Source organism: Cryptotermes secundus, unplaced genomic scaffold, assembly GCF_002891405.2.
Source record: "Cryptotermes secundus unplaced genomic scaffold, Csec_1.0 scaffold2860, whole genome shotgun sequence".
Classification (NCBI taxonomy): domain Eukaryota; kingdom Metazoa; phylum Arthropoda; class Insecta; order Blattodea; family Kalotermitidae; genus Cryptotermes; species Cryptotermes secundus.
The window spans coordinates 59,263-73,447 of NW_019725472.1; the positions used below are offsets into that span (position 1 = coordinate 59,263).

The window sequence follows — 14,185 nt, forward strand, 5'->3', positions numbered from 1 at the left end:
CCAAAAACATAAAAATTAGAATATACAATGTAAAATTTGAGGTTTTCACGGCGGTGACTATGAAGAAAGCAGTCTTCTGGGATGTGGCACAGTGTAGATGTGGTGTTAACCGACGTTTCGGAGAAACGTATCGCCTCCATCTTCAGGGTAGAAGGAAAAATAAGAAATCCGCAAGCGAAGAGACCGTGAGAACCGGTACAAGCAGACTGGTGTCGGAAATATACGCAGCTATGTGAGAGCAGAGAAGGAAGGGGGGGTAAGTATACATGGGAAATCAGTTGAGTGGGAGGGGTGAAGGTGCTGTGACAGAAGCAGGGTTTTGTATCAGGGGAGAGAAAGGCAAGGTTAAAGGGAGGGCACTAACCCTTAAGCTGGGGGCTTGCTATGTTAGTGGGTCATGGCCTGTGTAGCCTTGCGGATCTGGCCTCATGTCCCCGGGGGTTTTTAGGGAACAGATGAGAGGCTTCCATGACTTGCTGAGACAACCCCCCCCCTTTCCCTATTCATATTTTCGGGATGGAGTTCAATCTCAATGGCTTCCCTAAGGATGCGATCCCTATAGCGGGTCTTGGTGATGAGGATGGAGGTATTCTGAAGCTGAAAGCGGTGTCCCAGATCGATGCTGTGTTCAGCTACGGCCTTCTGAATGCAGTGGAAAGCAGAGGGCTGCGACACCAACTCCAGGTGGAGACTTCTCTTATACAAGTTCCGTGGATGTGTGTAGTCTGCCGTAAGGTTCCATCTCGGATACGCACCCCTGTGTCTGTTGCCAATATTGGGTTCGCTGTAAACTGCACTGAATTCTTTGTTTGTCCGTACAGGGACGAAAACTCACTCACTGTTTTTGGTGAGCCTTATTATATGTTATTAGAATCAAGTCTAAGGCCTCAGAATAACTTAGAAGTAGAAAATTTAATATTTATTTTAGATAAGTCAGGTACCTACAGGTTCATACTCTGTGTAAATGTTTAATACAATTCTTCTTACTCCGTCACACAATTTGAGATCGGTTGTTATTTCACAGTGTTCCTTTTGTTCCAGTTACGCTTGTATATTTCTTCCAATTATGGGTCATCGTAATGAGTCGTAAATATTTTTAAGAAACTCTAGAGCAGACAATAAAGTGTAATAAGACAAAAACCACCCTTCAAAATTAAAATTATAAAATGAGAAATATCCATCTCAAGAGTAGTAATATCTAAAACAAATGATTTCCGTTCAAATCTAAAAGAAATTAAATATATTCAATTAAATTGTATATTAATAATAACTAAAACAGGTACCGCACAGCTAAAAATGCATCCACTTCTTCATTAATAGGTTTTACTTAGTAAAGAAATATTCCAAAACTGAATTAATCTGAAGGATGGAAAATTATACACGAGATATTTTTTTACCGCTGGCACTACAGCCCCCTTGGGCCCTGACCTCTGATTTTCAGTTTCATGATCGTTTTAGGACTCCTTGGACGAGTGATCAGCTCGTCGCACAAGAATTTATTATTATCATTATCAGTAATCTGTCAGACGACAGGTCCACAGTCTCTTCCAAAACAGTTCCTCCACTTAATGCGATCTTTGTCTCCAGAGGAAACATCTCGCATATATGGTATCTCTGTTTTTGGAAAGAGACTATCCAGGAAAAGTGATAATGTGGTAGTTTTTCCATTTGCTTTCCACATCGCAGTACAGCAGCCGTTCAAACCGCTCTGGTCACGCCTGTTGCTATACGAACTTGAACCATCTCGAGCATCATTTGTTCTGTGCTTCAAGTCGCTGCTGATGACGCTGCTTCCGGCATCAGTTTTTGGTTTTTGGTGTCTCTCTTCGTCTGATGCCTACCCTTTGACCTGTCCAGCAAGGGAGGCCCTGCCAGTAGCTACGCTACCGCTGGTATAGCTCTCAGGGTCCTTGGCATACTCAAACCCCCTCACCACGATAAGGTGGAGACACCAACGAGAGGGAAGAATTTATAGACCTCTTAAAATGAGGTGGAGACGCAAGCATTAAAGTACACACTAAAACTAAATATAGACCTAACGTCTGACACACAAAGACACGAGTATTCGCAAGATAATGGCATGTCTTCCTTATAAACGTGAAAATAATCCTTTTTAGAAGTTAATGATATGTGTGTGTGTGGGGCTGTGGAACTCACGAGGGAGACCATGCTGCTCAAGTAAAACAGCTAATTACCGGCTCTTAAGTTGTTTTGCGTGACGGAGGGAGAAGAATTTCGTTGCCTGCTCTCAATAGGTTGTAGAAGCTGCGGATATAATATCGAAAAGCAAGATGGAAGACCAGGGAGTATGTTTCCGGCTTATGCAGCGCAGTGCATTCATTCACGTTGTCTTCGCAGCAGGACTGTCAGATTGCTTAAAAGCTGAAAACTGAAATTGTCGATTTAGTATCTTCTGCAGTGACACTCTACGAGTTCTGCATTGGATATTTTAATTGCATTTTCCACCACCCGCACTAGCGCTGCACGCCATCCTCTTGAAGTTCGCAGATCATTTATAAAACAGCTGTTTCTGAAAATTCGACAAAGGAATCATAAATGCCTCTCCAAGTTGACAAAGACACTTTTTATTTAGAAGTAAAACCCTGCATTTTAATTTTATTTCGATGAATTCTGTGAAATTTACCTACTTTGATCTAATTGTCTGAATTTTGTTTGTGTCCTGCTGTTGTTTAAACTCATTAAAGTATTTTTGTGCCACTTTTCATGTTTGTTGACTAACTTTGTTGAAAATGGGCTGCAACCAAAAGGCTTGATTTATTTACATTGCAAGCTAGCTAGAATTTGAGCTCTTGAGAACCAGGAACCAGTTCAGAGCGTTAGGCGGATACGAGCCAGTTCTACACACGTAAAGACTGTGGTACACTCACTATCCAAAATTAAACAGTGGGGAACTTTTCCATCTCGCTCCCCATTTTCTGTCTCTTCATGCTGCATTTATTCAGGCAAAACTAGGCGATCTGCAGAATTGGCACAACTCCAAAGAAAGTGCTTGGCCTGAGGGGGTAGAGGGTATACCAGTAGGGGAAGGGGTGTGCGTGGGCAGAGGTTTGATTGGTAGCCGGGATAGTGACGTCATACAGCTAGCCGCTTCATTCAGTAGTTGTCACACTGGTAGTAGGATATGGAGGAGCTGGTGCGTAGCGTTGTAGTCTGTCTTCTGCAGACCCGACGGTCTCCGTGCCTGAATTCTGTTAGAAAATTTAGATACACGCATCGATGACAGCTTTCGAAATTTATTAGTGGTTAATTTATATGAGTGCTCGTTTGTTCAGTGCACGAAAGAAAATAAGACATGTGGTTTTGCTGCCAAATTTGGCAGTGCAATTTCAAAACATGTTTAGGACCATTAGAAATTTGGAAAACCTGGAATGGCTGGAGCCATGTCGTGTACCCTTCAAAAGGAAATACAGCCTCAAAAACCTTCACAGATTCTCGGTGAGTCACTATTTTACGTTCCTCAAGAGAGGTTATGGGCACTGGTAACTTCAGCTTTCTAATCTAGCGGTGAAATTATATTCCAACTTTTTTTTTAAACCATCAACACAACTTCTCTGGTGTCTTATGTTAATTTGAAACTCTACTACCTGTTTCGACGTAGATTGGTCTTCTTCAGGTGGTACAATACATGGAAAAGTTTAATGGTGAATTGTTAGTGTTTTTACAGTCTTGTTTGAAACATGGATCCAGTTTCTTGTAAGTTTACATGTACTTATTTCGAGTTCTACTTTGTAACTTTATTGTTATTATTATTATTATTATTATTATCATCATCATCATCATCGTCGTCATCATCACATGGTCAAGTGATAAACCCTTAAAACAAGTTAAAATAACCTGAGACAATGGGAAGAGTAAACAGGTAAAAATGGAACAGATTTATTTTGTGACGTATAATTGTGTTGAATAAACTCTAACATCCCAAATCTGTAAAATGAACAAATATTTACATTTTATTTTTCCACTGAAAACTTTTCTAAGTACAAGTGAAAGGTTAGTTTTCTCAAAGAGTATAGAGATTAGGGAAATGTCAGATCGTAAGTCACTGAAAATTATAGAGCGACTAGTAACAGTTGCCGCATAAAAACAATTCGCTTTCATATTGTAAATATTGTGTTATATTGCCCACAGTCTTTCTGATGTTAACGTAATTCATTGTGGTGATGCTGGATACTGTTATAACAATATATGTAATGTATTTTGTCAACATAATAGATTTATGACAGTGATATCTGACTACCGCTTACTTGATATTAACATTTTAAAGTTCCCCCTAGAGCTAACATTAGTGTCTGCGTGCGAAGAAATTAAACTGCATATTCAATTGGAACGATTAGCATCACTGATTGCGATGTAGTGTTGTAATCGTTTTCAAAATATATTTTAACGTTAACAATTAATTATCCTTATAATTTTCATTGGCGCTGTGTCACGTATTAATTACTTCTCGAAAGGCCTACTGTAGAAAGAGGAAAATATTAAGTTATTTCTGTCATATATGTTTTCATAATCACTTTAAACATAACCTCAGCACCATCTGAAAGCAGGCACCATTTAAAGTAAAGAGAGATATGTTACTATAGCACTTAACATACTTGTATTCCAGTGAACTGGATTGGAAGTCACTCCAATATTGATTGCAGTCGCATGGCAGTAGCTATGTTCCCTGTACGGGCTGTGACGTCATCTGACACGCTTCTGCAGTATCACACGAAAAGTGAAGCGTTGTTCGGCATTTATAATTACTGTGATCAAGTCAAGGAGGATGAGATGGGCAGGGCATGTAGCACTAATTACGTGAAGAGGCACGCATGTAGGGTTTTGGTGAGAAAGTCAGGAGGCAAGAGACCACTAAGAAGACCTCTCCATAGGTAGGAGGATAATTTTAATGTGGATCTTAGAGATACAGGATAGGGTGATATGGTCTGCATTGATCTGGCTCAGAATAGGGACCAGTGAACATGGTAATGAACCTCCGAGTTCCATAAAACGTTGGGAAATTGTCAAGCAGTTGTGTGACTGGTTGCTGGTTACGAAGGACTCAGCCCCATGGAACTACACGTAGTTTAGTTAGTGGATGTAGCCGAGCGTAGGGTCAGTTCCTCCGACATGAATGTTCGTATAGCTTGACTTTCCACCCACCTGGGATATACAGAGGGGGTTTCATTAAGCAAACGTTCTACTCAGAATTTAGGATAAGGCGAAACTATCAGTAAAGGCTTCCGATTTGCAGGCTTGAGGCTCTCACTCTATCTTCTGGGACGTATGATCATGCAGTTCGTTGAAAGTCAGCCAAGTGACGTTGCCTTTCATCGGACTGCACGGAATTACGCTTCGGTAATTTCCTTGTTTGAAAATATTTGCTATGTCGCAAAATCAATGAGAAGATATAATTTGGGACAGCCGCACGACAAATAATCAAAAAGAAACCAAATAAACACTACTATATCAATATTGGGGGGGCACGCGGTAGCGTAGTGGTTGAGGAGCTATGCTACAAGCCGGAAGGTCGCGGTTTACTCAGCCTCTAACAGAAATGAGTACCAGGAATTAATTAAATAATTTTCCTGGGGGTAAAGCGCGGCCGGCGCGTAAGGCTGACAACCTTACCGCCATCTTTGAGCCGATTGTCTAGATAATGTGGGAACCTCGACGTCTCACAACCCTATGGGCCTTCACGGGGATAGCTTTACTTTACTTTTTATATCAATGTTTGTTTTTTTACTTGTTATCGGCATCGCTACATGTTTCCGACTTTCTCTTTGGCCATCTGCAGGAGTACACGGAGCAAAATAGTATTCGTGTACGCCTGAAGATGACCAAAGAAAATGGTCGAAACATGTAGTGATACCGCCAATAAAGAATAAAAACAAATGTTGACATGGTAGTGTCTATTTGGTTTCTTTTTTGATTATTTGTCGTGCGATTGTCCCAGATTATATCTTTTCGTAAATAACACACAAGTTGCATACGTTAAAGGTCGAAAAATCAGTGTAGTTATTCAAGCAGTTCAATCTGTCAACTTTCATTCCTTGATCTAATTGCAGCTGAAGTGAAAGAACGGGCTGTGAGACACTGCTCTCTGAGATCCAGAAATTCATTCTATTCGGAATAAAAAAGAAAAGTGAAAGCTACCCTGTAACAGGCCGTGGAGGCCCATAGGGTTGTGAGACGTTGAGGGTCCCACATTTTCTAGACAATCGGCTCACCGATGGCGGTAAGGTTGTCAGCCTTACGGTCCGGCCGCCCTTTACCGCTGCAGGAAGATTCCTAGTAATCATATCTGTTAGAGGCTGAGTCGACCCTAGGGCATAGTGCGGCTGGAAGGATTAGATCAGTCGAAAAATCCAATGACCTCATCTGGAATCGAACCCGCGACCTTCCGGCTTGTAACATAGTGCCTCAACCACCTACGCTACTGCGTGTTATATACCTTCATAGAAATGAATTAGTTCTTTTTGGAATAGGAAAGATTGTCCTCAGAAACCGAAGATCTCTTTTATTGTGCTGATCTATGAGGAGGGTGACAAAACGGACTGTTGCAGCTATGAAGGCATATAACTGTAACACATTTACCCAGTATTGTACCCAAAAGTCTTCCCTCAAAGTTAACTCAAAGGCATAGTGTGTGATGTAATTAGCGATAGCGCTAGAGTTAATTGTGGTTACGATCTGTAAGTGGTCACTAAATCCAATTACCAATCCAAACCCATCTGTAGTCACTTATACAGGGTGCATTTCATCACATCCCAGAAGAATATGACCTTAGTTTCGTATTACTTTTTGACTACTGCCTTATTTGATCATTATTGCAATTCGTGACGGCCTTCCGTTTTTGTTGTGTGAAGGAGAACCAGAACATGGAAAGTGTAAAGATCTTCCATTTTGCTGTACATTTTTAGGGGCACACGGGGCAGAGGCCAGGCGACAGTGAGGTCCCTGAACCGTGGAACGCAATCTAGGGACATTCCAAGGAATCCAGTCTACGATGCCATTTCTACTTCGTGAGTATAGTCAGTTTAAGATACTCAGTTTTGCTTAATGTGAACATCACGAAGAGGAAGCAACATAAGAACGGGGAGGAGTACATAATGAGGAATTTCATAATTCTGAACCGTCCTCAGATATTGTTAGGAAAATAAAATGAGAGAGTATGATATGAGCAAGCGGCCTCCGTAGTCTAGGGGTAACGTTCCCACCTCATGACTCAAGGTACGCGGGTTCAAACCCGGCGGAGGTCGTGGAATTTTTAAGGGCGGAAAAATTCAGGGAACAAGTCCTCCGGGAGGGACTTTAAGCCGTGGGTCCCGTGTCGTAGCTTTACGGCACGTAAAAGAACCTCAAGTCCCAAGGGGACCACTGAGCCAAATTGATCGGACGTTTCCCGCCCAACAGTAGTCTCTAACGCCTTTGGTAGATGGGGGAAGCATCTAGATACCACTGAGCCAGTAGAGGCCGAACTCGCTGGCGGAGTCGGGACTGATGGCACGCACCAGTACCGGTAGGGTATAGAGTCTGGTAGAAATCAAAGGGGTACGCACAGTGGACCAATATCTGGTCTAAGTGCATGTGGAAACCCAACCCCTCCTCCAATACAATACAATACAATGATATGAGCAGGACACACAGCATATTTGAGAGAGTAGACAAATGCATACAAAATTTTGACAGGAAAACGCCTCTACACCTGCTGTGAATTTTGGTGCAAAGAAGATTCTTAGTCGTCCAGTGAACATATAAGTTGTGTTCAGATGGAGTGACATGGTACAATAACGTAAAATGCGAGGCGTGATAACCACCCAATAGAACGAACTCCCCGCAATCACTGCTTTACAACAGGTACAACACGCTCCGTGAATGCGTACCAACCATCCTCGCACGAGTCCTTGAGGAACTTCGAATATTTGCGAAGCTTCTCAAGAACAGCCAAGAACCAAGTAAAGTATACGGCATAGGAAGAACAGTCAGGCGCATGGGGCGACGTTTTATGAGGCGAGGGAAGGAGGGAAAGGAAATCGACACGTCTTCTATAATTTGTTGGTAGTTATTTTAACATATTTTATTGTCATTCGCTGAATGTTGTTAATAAATTGAGAGAACTGAATTGATTACTGTAATATGAAAACCAAGGTCGACTTAGCCTAGCAGCAATGTCAGTACCGCGTTCCCCATCTTTTAAAAATCATCATTCACAAAGTGCCTACTATGACACTACAGGATTTAGGGAATTTAAATTGAGTCGTTGAATAAACAGTCTCTCTAGAAGTAAGAAAGAAAATGATGAGATGACGCATGCAAAAAGGTGTTAAGTAGCAGGTAGTTTCTTCCAAGAAAGACGCCGTCTTCTCCGTGCTGCCGTGCCAGAACGTCATCCCTTGGTTTCTTTACCATTGTTTCAGTGACCCTAGAAGAACAGGGACCGTGATACAGGAAGTTCGATCCAGGGATAATGCAGAGGAAGCAGCCAGCGAGAGACCGCTGCAGACGTAAGTATGTTTACACGTCTGTATTGGTTCTCTGGATTGCTGCAAGGTTAATGGTAGCGTGATGAGGTACTGATGGAGGATAACAGCCAAACGCTGAAGATGTTAGCAAGTTATTGACGACTGTCTGTTAATTAAACGATGAAAACAGAATCTTAATAACAAAATTTGACAAATATCAATTTAGTTAGAAGTAGTTTATAAAAATCATATGTAATATTCACAGCGTTATGAATCAGGCCTTCCTTAGGTAAACAGAACATTACCACAACACCACATAGCCTCATACTTTAGCCTTATTCCTCGTATTCCTCTTCCTCCATTTCCTAATTAATGTTCATACCTCCATACCTGTCTTGTTTAAGCGGGTGCTGCCAGTTGACCCACACCAGACGAGATGTTCAGTTGCCCTTAGTTACACAGCACCATACCTCCATGGCTGAGCCTTCCTTCACTTTTTTGGATGTGACTTCAATATGGGCCGCGATTTATTGTCGCAACAGGTTTCTCCGAAACGTTAGCATCTGTCCATATGGCATAACATCCCAACACAGCGTAATATTTTCTCAGCCAACACCCAGATGGGTTTGAATAAGCTAAGAATTGAGAATTCGTCACGTCTATTTCGTTTCGTCAGTGGGGTCAAGTCTAGTTAATTTCGTCACTAGGGTCACGTCTAGTTAGTTTCGTCAGTGCGGGTCACGCCTAGATAGTTTCTTCAGTGGAGTCAAGTGTAGTTAGTTTCGTCATTGGTGTCAAGTCTAGTTAATTTCATCAATGGGGTCACGTCTAGTTAGTTTCGTGAGTGGGGTCACGCCTAGGTAGTTTCTTCAGTGGAGTGAAGTCTAGTTAATTTCATCAATGGGGTCAGGTCTAGTTAATTTCGTGAATGGAGTCACGCCTAGGTAGTTTCTTCTGGTTAGTAACTTCCATCTGTGTGGTCAAGTATATTGGTTCCTTGACCTCAGGTCTAGTTACCAGAATGTCACTGGTACCGGCAGTGACGGGTTGCTTCACTTGCGTCCATTTCCCTTTGTTGTCATTGGCGTCATGTCTGTTAATTTCGTTAGTTGCGCAACAATGGTGTCTCGTGTAGTCAATGGAGTTGTTGACGTCAGATGAGTTATAAGAGATGATTTAAATTCTGCCAGTCAAGAAGTGGTGCGTGACCTCAACGTGTGTAAGATTTTGGATCTTGTCAACAGCGAGTTCGGGATTAAAATCAGTTTTGGGGGCATGTATGTGTGTATGTATGTCGACGTTTCTCTTGTGTTCTGAGTGTGTAGGGACCTTCCAGTAAAGCGTAACCGTATTCAAGGAGTCATACCGAAAGTTGTCACATATTCAGACCGTGACTGTTGCCAGGGGAAAACTTCTGTCGGTAATGCAGTGCGCACAGCATCGTCACAGCTTGACCCACATTAATCTGCAGCAAGTCACGACCGTCACGCTGTTTTTTGGTTCAGGCAAGTTCACGGCAGTCGCTGCCTTGCATGTGTTGTTTCGCTGTGACGTCACAGCTGTGCGCAACGCTATCGATCGCTGCCGAAAGGACGACCTTGATCTCCGGCCGTAATGTCGGTTTTCTGTCTTTGTCTGTGACGCGTTCGGACCTGACCTCACCTCTTTCAGGCCTACATCGAACTTTTTTGCGTATTTTCACTACCCCTATGTTGCTCACTCACTGAAGCACACCAGAATAAAATAAGCCTCCAAGATGTTAACTTTCTCTGTTGTTATTATTATTATTATTATTATTATTATTATTATTGGAGTGGGTGGGTTTCCCCAGGCACCGCGACCAGTTTGATCTATCGTACGTCCCTCTGTGATATTCTACCTGTTTCTATACCCTACCGGTACTGGCGCGTGTCCTCAGTCCCGACGCAGCCAGCGAGTTCGGCCTCTACTGGCTCAGCGGTATCTAGATGCTTCCCCCATCTACCAGAGGCGTTAGAGACTATTGTTGGGCGGGAAATGTATTTACAAATTTGGCTCAGAGGTCTCCTTGAGATATGAGGTTCTTTTGCGTGCCGTAAAGCTACGACACGGGACCCACGGCTTAAAGTCCCTCCCGGAGGACTTGTTCCCTGAATTTTTCCGCCCTTAAAAATTCCAAGACCTCCGCCGGGTTTGAACCTGCGTACCTTGAGTCATGAGGTGGGAACGTTATCCCTAGACTACGGAGGCCGCTAACTTTCTCTGTAGAACGCGAAGGTTCAGAACCTCGACTGCCAGAGCTTACCACAACCTTTATATAGGAAACTATCATTATCGGGACAGCGTGTTCGCGCAGTCTCAGTATAGCCACTCAGCAACCCCACCGACGGTAGTCCTTGAAAAACAACAGTCGTGTTCAGCTACTCAAGAGTTTCCCAAAAGTTTATGGAACCTAAATGTTTGTTACCATCGTATAGTCTTCACGAAAACCCTCCACTGGTCCCAATTCTGAGCCAGATGAATCCAGCTCATACCACCCCATCCTATTTCTCTAAGATTGATTTCAGTATCATCCTCCCACCTAGGTCTTAGTGTTCCTAGTGGTCTCTTTACTTCAGGCTTTCCCACCAAAACCCCACATGCATTTCTCCGCGCTCCCATACGTGCTGCATGCCCTGCCAGTCTCAACCTCCAGGGACTGAGCATTCTGATTATGTTCTGCGAAGAGTACAAGTTATGAAATGAAGCTCCTCATTGTGCATTTTCTGCAACCTTCTCTTACCTCATCCCTGTTCGGTCCAAATATTCTCAACACCCTGTTGCCACACATTCTCAGTCTATATTCATCCCTTGATGTGAGTGGCCAAGTTTCATATCTATACAAAACTACAGGAAAAACTATACTTTTGTATATTTCATTTTTGCACAGGAGGCGACAGAAGGTTCTGAGCTAAAGCTTTTCTCTCTTTCTATGGCTCTATAGCCCTTGTGGACCTTGGCGCTTTTCCAGTTTCTTAATCCTGTACACAGTCTGTAGAACTCCTTGGACGGGGGATCAGCCCGTCGCAAGGTCGCTGCCTACACACAGAACATGAACGAAGAATAAACGCAGACTGGCATCCACGCCCTGAGTGAGATTCGAACCCACGATCCAGCGTTCGAGCGAGCGAAGACAGTTCATGCCTGAGACCGCGCGGCCGCTGTGATGGGCGGTAGCCAGCGTTACCAGAATTTAATGAGCTCTTGATAACGTCATGAATCAAAATTTGATCTTGTACTGTCATTTCAAATATCTGAATTGTCATACCGCATTTTTAAAGGATCTGCGCTATAATTTTGCCCTGCATTTTTACGACCGAGACATCAACATGTACGAGTACTTGGATTTCTGAGCGTTTACTTCTAGACCAGCTCACCCACTGGCACCAATGAAATATTCCTTGTTTTTTTTTAAATGAAATTTATGTTATCTCCCAAAAGATATTCATCATCATCATAAAACAGAAGCTGGTGTGTCTCATTCAATTTTAGTTCCACCAGGTTTCTTGGACCTTAGTGATGGCATATTCTAAAGCAAAGCTGAAAACCAATGTCAGTAAAGCATCTGCTTGTTTTAGGCCATTCTGAGTGGGAAGCGCTTCAGACAAATTCGTGTATGTACTTGGGTGCACTTTGCTGTAGGTTTACTTTGAACACATCTCAACAAGCCTGACTGGAAGGTTTCACGTACCTAATTTAGTTAGGTTTATACATTTGGGAAGGGGGCACGTGGTTCTGTAGTTGGTTGAGGCCCAGTGACACAAGATGGAAGGTCGCGAGTTCGATTCCCGATGAGGCCATTGGATTTTCCAGTTGACCTAATCCTTCCAGCCGCACTATAGCCATTTGGTCGGCTCGGCCTCTAATAGAAATCTTCCTGGGGTTAAAGGGCGGTCGGCTGGCATGTAAGGCTGACTACCTCACCGGCGTGTGTGAGCCGATTGTCTAGAGAAAACGTGGGAGCGTCGACGTCTCACAACCCTATGGGCCTCCACGGCCTGTTACATGGATAGCTTTACCTTTTTAGCGTCTTTTATACATTTCGATGGCGCGACCATCATACAACTGTGTTAAAAGGCGCAGTCATGTTGCCTAACCTGTACTGTCCACTTTTCATTGTCACAATATTTTCCAAACACGTTTTTGTTATTTTCCCACATACTGTGCGCTTATCGCCCGTTCCTCCACCTGTGCTAGGTATGCGATGACGTCACGCTAGTCTGCCCGGAAGACGCATACGCTACCGTATTCATTCAGAGAAAACAACGTACGTACTGCAGTTTCGTTCATTAATGGCCATGCTAATTCTGATTTTTATGGTTTACGTACGACTCTGTCAGTATCCAGGCTGTATAATATCGAATGGTAGGCTGATTGGTGACTAATGGATCGACAAATATTTTAAAGGAACCGGGCATCGCTTTGCTGATGTAACTATCCTGACGTTTGCGTGGAGGAACTGTGGAAAACCATGAAAAATCTCAGTCAGGATAGCCGGTGTCCTGTCCGAGATCCAAACCGAGCACACCCCAAATACAATTGTATAGCTTTACCGCTACAGCAACCTGCCTAGTGAAAATTATGCTGATATAGCTTAATTAAATAAAGAAATTACAAAACGTTAATATTGTCAGGTAGTATGCGTGTGACTGTAGAAGGGGTTTTAATTGGTGACTCGATTTATTGAACACTTACGCTCACGACTCGTCACTACACTTTACAGGTCACTGACACAGACTAGTGTCCTCAGTCTATTACAGTCTCCACTATCCGTTTCCTGGCAACGGGTTTTAACACAAGAACTATAACAGTCTCGCTGAATTAACATACTCTAAACATCACGCTTAATGTCTTCTCTTGCAAGTAACTCGCGGCCATTTCACATCAACTTCCTGGTCTTCCCTTCACCGCCTGGCTATCAACTGACTACGATCTAAACGTCACCTCGCTCATAACCCCTCGGCACTGACCGCATAGAAAACACAGCCCCTGTTGCTGTACCATTGTTGCGTTCGTCTCTGTTGCTGCGGAACGTGCTTACTGGGTCGTTGCCCAGAAAGGGCCCTGGTATATCCGCCCATCTCGGTGGTCGTTGCTTGGCAACGGCTCTACACTCTACAATATGTAAGAGTAGAACTAACGAAACATGTTAATTCAATACTCCACTCCACACGCAGGAAATGTTTGCGCGGTGAGCGGTATGTACCCAGACTTCCTCGTCGCTTGTCCCAGAACTTCAAATGAACTGCCTCTGCTTTCCCAACTTGTAGAGCCCGAGGTAGGAGACCCTATCCTATACTTAACTAATTAAGCACTACGTCTTGAAGGCCTGTGGCTGAGTGGATGTATAGATCCAGATTTTCTTGACCGCTACACTAGTTGGAGGTGAGTGGTCAGCCTCACGCCCTGCCCGCTTTACTCCCAGGGAAAGAGCCTCGGTACCCATTGTATAGGAGTCTGGGTGGGCCCCAGAGCCGGTCTGGACGACGTGGAGAAGACAAAATTCTTGAACCTACAGGGACTCTAAATTCGACCCCTCAGTCTCCCAGCCCCGTAGCCGGTCGCTATACCTACTGAGCTAACCCGGCTCCTCATAAGTTACATTGTGTCGATTAATAAGTTTATTGTTGATGTTGAGACAGCAAGGAAGCAAAAGAAGCTGTCCGTGGTCTACTTCAAGACATGCAGGCCATCTCTGTAGATCA

General features: G+C 43.4%; 1 protein-coding gene across 4 annotated transcripts in view; it reads left to right on the top strand.

Moving 5' to 3' along the window:
• LOC111863471 overlaps positions 1 to 14,185 on the top strand; it is a 74,764-nt gene that overhangs the window by 39,892 nt on the left and 20,687 nt on the right. For 3 of the 4 annotated variants that reach the window (XM_023849820.2, XM_023849818.2, XM_033751081.1), the window contains exons 4-5: positions 6,921 to 7,022; positions 8,418 to 8,504. In XM_023849820.2, the coding sequence (XP_023705588.1) occupies positions 6,921 to 7,022; positions 8,418 to 8,504 (189 nt within the window). Of the gene's footprint in view, positions 1 to 3,136; positions 3,457 to 6,920; positions 7,023 to 8,417; positions 8,505 to 14,185 lie in introns of those variants that run through there. The other variant, XM_023849819.2, reaches the window with a different exon arrangement.